The sequence below is a fragment of the Momordica charantia genome (assembly GCF_013281855.1).
Source record: "Momordica charantia cultivar OHB3-1 chromosome 2 unlocalized genomic scaffold, Mcharantia_2.0 BLBB01000002.1, whole genome shotgun sequence".
Classification (NCBI taxonomy): Eukaryota; Viridiplantae; Streptophyta; class Magnoliopsida; order Cucurbitales; family Cucurbitaceae; genus Momordica; species Momordica charantia.
In genome coordinates this window covers 13,823,872-13,831,069 of record NW_028275160.1, presented here as the reverse complement: position 1 = coordinate 13,831,069, position 7,198 = coordinate 13,823,872, and the positions used below count along the sequence as shown (strand labels likewise).

The 7,198-nt window shown below is 35.2% G+C and overlaps 1 protein-coding gene across 1 annotated transcript; it reads left to right on the top strand.

Annotated features, from left to right (window-relative positions):
* Nucleotides 1-3,927: 3,927 nt before the first annotated feature.
* LOC111013417 (uncharacterized) lies at nt 3,928-6,680 on the top strand. The gene is made up of 3 exons (XM_088120611.1): nt 3,928-4,115; nt 5,959-6,434; nt 6,539-6,680. The coding sequence occupies exons 2-3, from the start codon at nt 5,960-5,962 to the stop codon at nt 6,544-6,546; spliced, it is 483 nt and encodes a 160-aa protein (XP_087976737.1). The 5' UTR covers nt 3,928-4,115; nt 5,959; the 3' UTR covers nt 6,547-6,680.
* Nucleotides 6,681-7,198: the final 518 nt, after the last annotated feature.

Sequence of the window (7,198 nt, the reverse complement as noted above, 5' to 3'; positions counted from 1 at the left end):
ATGTGTGAACCGGATGATATCTCTATATAGACGTCATCCCCGAAAGGATGGTAACCACGAGGGATACTACACCAAAATAGGTGGCCTTGTCCCGCGATGATGTATGAGCCGAATGATATCTCTATATAGGCGTCATCCCCGAAAGAATGGTAACCATGAGGGATACTTCACCAAATTAGATGGTTTTGTCCCGCGATGATGTGTGAGCCGAATGATATCTCTATATAGGCGTCATTTCCAAAAAGATGGTAACCGTGAGGGATACTTCACCAAATTAGGTGGCCTTGTCCCACAATGATGTGTTCGGATGATATCCCTATATAGGCGTCATTTCCGAAAGGACGATAACCGTGAGGGATACTTCACCAAATTAGGTGACCTTGTCCCGCGATGATGTGTTAGCAGGATGATATCTATATATAGGCATCATCCTAGAAAGGATGGTAACCGTGAGGGATACTTCACTAAATTAGGTGGCCTTGTCGCGCGATGATGTGCGAGTCGGATGATATCGCTATATAGGTGTCATCCCCTATAAGATGATAACCGTGAGAGATATTTCTCCAAATTAGGTGGTCTTGTCAGTCCTTGGAGTATCTTTGCTGCAAGAGAGAGAAACAAGCAAACAAAAAGGAGAAAAAAAAACCCAAGATGAAGACAAACCTTGATAATTATGTGAAGAGCAAAATTTTGATATCTCAATTCCAATAGAAGAAGTGGCTAGATAAAGTTGGTTCCTGGGAAAAAAAACATTGTTAAAATAATGGTGGGAGAAAGACTTTTAGTTGGAAATGAAGTTTGATAAAGACTTTCAGTTGGAAATGAAGTTTGATAAATAAATAAAAAAAGAATGAAAAAAATTGAAAATTTCGTGCCATGGCTGGGAGGTGTTAACTTAAAAAAGAAAAAAAATATTGAAAGCTCTCCATTGTAAGGAAAGGTTAAAAAAAAGAGAAGAAAAATTCTTTTGACAAGTGTTTAATAAATATTAAAAAAATCACAGAAATAATAAGGAGAAATTTCTTACTCTTTGTCGATGGAAATAAGATGGACGAATAGAAGATGATAACCTCGATGACAATCCAAAGCTGCATAAAGAATGGAAGAACGTGAATACTAGAAGACAAGAATTTAAGGAAAAAAAGGAAGGAATTTTGAAGCCAACCTTTTCAATGGACTTCTCGTGTGCTTGTACCAATGCACCTGAAGGCTCAATTTATAGGCAATGATTTGAGATTCAAACCAGAAGAATAATCCAAATCCTAATTCGAATAGAATTCCTTATTCAAATTCAGGTTGGATATTTGATTGGATTCTTAATTTAAATTTAACCCAAATCAAATCCCAACCCATATAAGATTCCTATTTAAATTCGAAACTGAAATTTGGTGAGATTTTAACTCAAATCAGCTCCCAAGTATGATTCTTCATTCTTCATTCAAATTTAAATTCTAAATTTGATTGGATATCAAATTTAAATCCTTTTCAAATTCTTGTCTAACTTCTAATTTGAATTATATTCCAACTTTTAAATTACGTGGGATAAATTCCATATTTTCAAATTTGATCCAGAATTCAAATTTGAACCATAATCCAACGTTCCATTTAAAGTTGGATAAATTCCAAATTATCAAATTCATGTCAATTTTGAATTTGAATTATATTCCAACTTTTAAATTACGTTGGATAAATTTCATATTTTCAAATTTGATCTAAAATTTAAATTTGAACCATAATCCAACATTCAATTTAAAGGTGGATAAATTCCAAATTTTCAAATTCATCTCAATTTTGAATTTGAATTATATTCCAACTTTTAAATTACGTTCGATAAATTCCATATTTTCAAATTTGATGAAATATTCAAATTTGAAGCATAAATCCAGCATTTAATTTAAAGTTGGACAAATTAAAAAATTTTGAATTCATCCCAATTTTGAATTCAAATTATATTCCGAGTTTTAAATTGGGTTGGATAAATTCCATATTTTCAAATTTGATCCAAAATTCAAATTTGATAATCCAGCTTAATTTTTGCGTAAATTAAAAAAAAATCTCTAATTTGAATTTGAATTATATTCCGATTTTTTTTAATTAAGTTGGAAAAATTCCATGTTTTTGAATTTGAGCCAAAATTCAAATTTGAACTAAAATCCAACGTTCAATGTAAAGTTTGATAAATTCCAAATTTTCAAATTCATCCCATATTTGAATTTCAATCATATTTTGACTTTTAAATTAAATTCAAAGTTAAAAAAAAATTCTGAAGATAATTTAAATTTTAATGGATAAATTTCAGATGTCTTATTTTAAGTTGTGCAAATTTATTGTCAATTGGACCTACAATGTGTTGGGTTTTATGTCCTAAAACTCATAGTTTGAAAATGACAGATATACTTTTATCATTCAATAAAGTTGTTATTGAAGGTTTTAATCAATAAGTAGTTATTGATCCAATAAAATGTTCTTACTATATCTAAATCCAATAAAATAAAGGATCCTAGACTGTTACCTGAGACTCAAACTCTATGTAAGAGACATAAATATGGATCAAGTTTGAGTTAACAGTCTAAATGGTCTATAGTATAGGAATAAGGTTGGGCGCCTTATTCTGGGGACACTATGGATGCGGCCCACTTTGTAGCTAGTACAAACGATGTGATCCTAATTCGTTCATGTGAAGACATGCGAGTGGGAGTGTCCCGTGCAAAGAGTTTGCATAAGACCGGACCATGAGATAGTCACTTTTGCTTTATAACACCGTTTACTGTTTGAAACTGACTATCTCAACTTTGATGGTCTAGGTAACTCGATATTAATCCTGAGCTAACTATGAACTTCTGTTTACTCGGGATTATCCTTAGATCTGCATGGGTGAGAGCAGCTCAACAGCGCTGGCTCAATAAGCCTCCCATTTCAGGGGTAAGACCCGGTAGATAGCTAGGGACATAGGGTGCAAGAAGGAATTCACTTCTACCCAATTTTGGGATAGTAGAGAGGTTGTTCTCTTAAGGGCTGAATCCAGGTCTTGAACAATTGGCGCCACCCTCATCAAAAGGTTTGAGAGGATTTTTTGATTTGATAGTTGGACTACAAATCATTGTTCATCAGAGGATTAGTGGGACTTAAGGAACAAGAGGTAATTACAGGGGTAAAGCGGTATTTTGACCCAGCTGTAATTACGAACAACCTGTGAAGGGTCGACTTACCGATCATGGTTATATCAAATGGACATAATATATCTACAGTGAGGAGAGTGCAGCTACGGGCTTTAGTGGAGTGACCGCGTAGTTAACGATTGTTGGTTAACTAGGTTAAAGAGTTTAATCGGTTAATCTCGGATCGTTGAAGCTCGTGATCTGTAGGTCCATAAGGTCCCCTGGCTAGCTCATATAGGAATAAACTTGAAATAATTTGAAGGAATAATTCAAATCGTACGAATTAGGTTAATCATATGAGATATGATTAAGTAATTGATATATGATATCAATTTGAGAAATTTGGACAAAATATTTAAATAATATTTAAATATTAAAATTATGAATGCGGATTCATAATCGGAGGCATGGATTTCATCAAACATCGGATTTTGGAAAAATTCAAATAGTTGACTTTGACCAGAGAAAGTCAAAGGTTGACTAAAGTAGATTAAAATAATGTTTTTAACCAAGTTGGTGGAAAATTCCACTAACTTGTTGAGTGGAACATTTAAATAATCTCAAAAATCCACTTTTTGACACTTAGCCATGCCATGCATGAGTGGAATGTGTGTTGTAAGCTTTTGGTGAACTTAGACATGCATTTTGACACTGAGTCATGCCATGCATGAGTGGAATATGTGTTGTAAGCTTTTGGTGAACTTTGACATGCAAGAGTTGCATGTAATTTGCCTATTTAAGAAGGCTTTTGTTCAAACATCAAGATCTCTTGGAACCTTTGGCCATTTGATGTGTTTTCAAAAAGCTTACATAACTCCTTTTAGCTCCACTTTTCTCTAATTTTTTCCTTTTCTAAAAAGAGTCCCACCACTCTATTCCAAGCCTTGAGAATAGTTAGGAAGATCTCTTGGTGGTCCTTGATTGGAGCTATTTGAAGATTTTTGAAAAGCTACAAAGGTTTGTATTTTTCTCTACCTATCTCTAAGCATCATAATGTATGATCATGCATGTTTAATCCTAGGTTGTATTATGCATCTAGATTGTTATTTCGATTCTTGCCCACTTCCGCTGCGCATGTATGTATTTTCTCCATCATGTGGTATCAGAGCATCTAGAATAACATTCATTTGCATATGGTGGGTACAAATTCATTTGATGAATTTTGTGGTTGAATTAAATTGGATATATTACGGTTTTGGCAATCCTCTTAATTTTGGCTTGTAATTATGTCCTTTTATTTGTTATTATTTTTTTTCCGAAGTCATTAGAGTTGGAATTAGGTTGTAATATTGGTCAAATTCAAAGAGATAAAAGCTGAAATTTAGCTTCAAACCTGCCTGCGACAAAGCTTTCGACCCGGTTCGGTTTTCCTCCCTTTTTGGTCCGGTTCGTGCTGTTTCAAGCCGGTTTGGGTTCTTGGAGGTCCGGTTTGAAGAGGTTCAAGGCCGGTTCAAGTTTCTACAAAATTGTTTTGTAATAATTTAGTTTAATTTAGTTGTAAGGATGCCAAAACATTTAATTCATTTTGAATGTATGAATTAAATGTTTTATATTGAATGTGCATAATGTATGCCATTTAGATTTAAAATCCCACCATAGGATTAAGCATGTATCATGCATGAGATATCTTATAAGTAGTTATAATGTATAGTATGCATGATAGATTCAAATTATGATTTGAATGTATGGTTATGGAGCATGCCTATAGTTTATAAGTGTTATAAAAGAGATAGACATTAAAATCCATAATAAAGATAATATGCATGCTCACTTAGGATTAAATGGCCAATGCAAAAGTTTTCATAGGCAAAAACTAGGTCGTTACTCATAAATTGGTAAAACATGAACACTCACCCGATAAAATCTTGTCTAAGGCTGGGGGTATTTAAGTTGACGGTTTACGGAACACCCCCTACCTGGAGATTGAGTCGGTTCTTGAGTTGTGTTAACCAATTTCATGAGCATGCGTGAGCGGTGTGAGGTAATAAAATTGGTTTATCACCTAGACATCGTAGGTTTAAATCTAATATAAGAGTTATATTTGGATGAATCACCTAGACTTAGGATATGTTTATTTAGCCTGAATATATGCCTAAAGTGAAAATATACCCTAAAACCGTCTAGAACACTTCAGCTGGAGATTAGTAACGTACTATTAGCTCTAGCGTCCATAAGAGTTCACAGCGTGAGATCCATGCTTGGCTTCGTGCCGCCCTGGGAGCGGCCTCCCTTCGGAGAGTGTTTGCATGGGTTATGAACAGGGTGAATAGGGGAAGTAGTTCATAGTAAGTGGGTGAAGGATTAGTGTCAACAAAATCCTATGGTCTCTTCCATTAGGTCGCACCGTGAGAGTCCTATAATGCGCCTGCATGTCTGCCCTGGAGCGACCTTACCAATCGGAGGGTGGTATTATAAGATTCGGAACACCGCGAACTCCTAAAAGGATAGGATTTCTTAGATTTGTTTTCAATCTTGACTTTCCAATTTCGGGAGCATATTGATCCTAATCTTAGAAGTCTAAAAGTGGAAGGTCACACTTACAAGAATTACTAAGAGTTAGTATATTCTTGACCAAACCAAACGATAACTAAAGGCTATAGGAATAACAGTTATTCTGGTATTAGCATTTAATCAAGATTGTCTTAATTCAATGGAGGAATGGTTGACTGCTTCTCGGTGGAGGCTGTTCTAAACCATCGAAGTATCGTTGCAAATATAAATAAAAATTGGGTACTTTATTAGAATTTGCTAAACTTAAAATTGGATTTAGAAACTAATATAAATGATGTTTGTTTTTCAGCATGAATAGCTCAATAGTTCAACTCTTCGCTTCGGAAAAACTAAACGGGGTCAATTATTCAACGTGGAAAAACAATCTCAATACGATACTAGTCGTCGATGACCTACGATTCGTCTTAACTGAGGAATGTCCACAAACCCCTGCCGCAAATGCCAACCGAAATGTTCGGGAAGCATTTGATCGATGGGTCAAGGCCAACGATAAGGCCCGTGTCTACATTCTTGCCAGCATGACTGATGTATTGGCAAAGAAACATGAACCCTTGATGACTGCAAAGGAAATCATGGATTCATTAAAGGCGATGTTTGGGGAACCTTCATCGACCTTGAGGCACGAGGCACTTAAATATGTTTACAATGAGCATATGAAGGAGGGGACCTCTGTTAGAGAACATGTCCTGGACATGATGGTCCACTTCAATACTGCTGAAGTGAACGAGGCCACCATTGATGAAGCAGCAGAGAAAGCAACGACAGGTAAATACGATTTACTAGTTGTTGAAACATGTTTAGTGGAGTATGATACTTCCACCTGGATACTTGATTCAGGAGCCACTAACCATATTTGTTTCTCATTTCAGGAAACTAGTTCCTGGAAGAAGCTGGAAGAAGGCGAGATAATTCTCAAAGTTGGAACTGGAGATGTTGTCTCAGCCAAAGCAATGGGAGATTTAAAGTTGTTTTTTGACGATAGATACATTTTACTAGAAAATGTTTTGTATGTTCCTCTTATGAAAAGGAACTTAATATCTATCTCATGTTTATTAGAACAAATGTATAGAATATCCTTTGAAATTAATGAAGCGTTCATATTCAGAAAAGGTATTCAAATTTGTTCTGTTATACTCGAAAACAACTTATATAAGTTAAAACCAACCAGAGCAAATTTTATCTTTATGACTGAGATGTTTAGAACTGTCGAAACTCAGAATAAAAGACAAAAGGTTTCTTCTAACGCTTTTTTATGGCACTTAAGACTTGGACATATAAATCTCAATAGGATTGGGAGGCTGGTTAAGAGTGGACTTCTAAATAAGTTAGAAGATGACTCCTTACCACCGTGCGAGTCCTGTCTTGAGGGAAAGATGACTAAAAGATCTTTTACCGGAAAAGGTCTTAGAGCCACGATACCCTTAGAGCTCGTTCACTCAGACCTTTGTGGACCGATGAACGTAAGAGCTCGAGGTGGGTATGAATATTTCATCAGCTTCATTGATGATTATTCTAGGTATGGTCATATT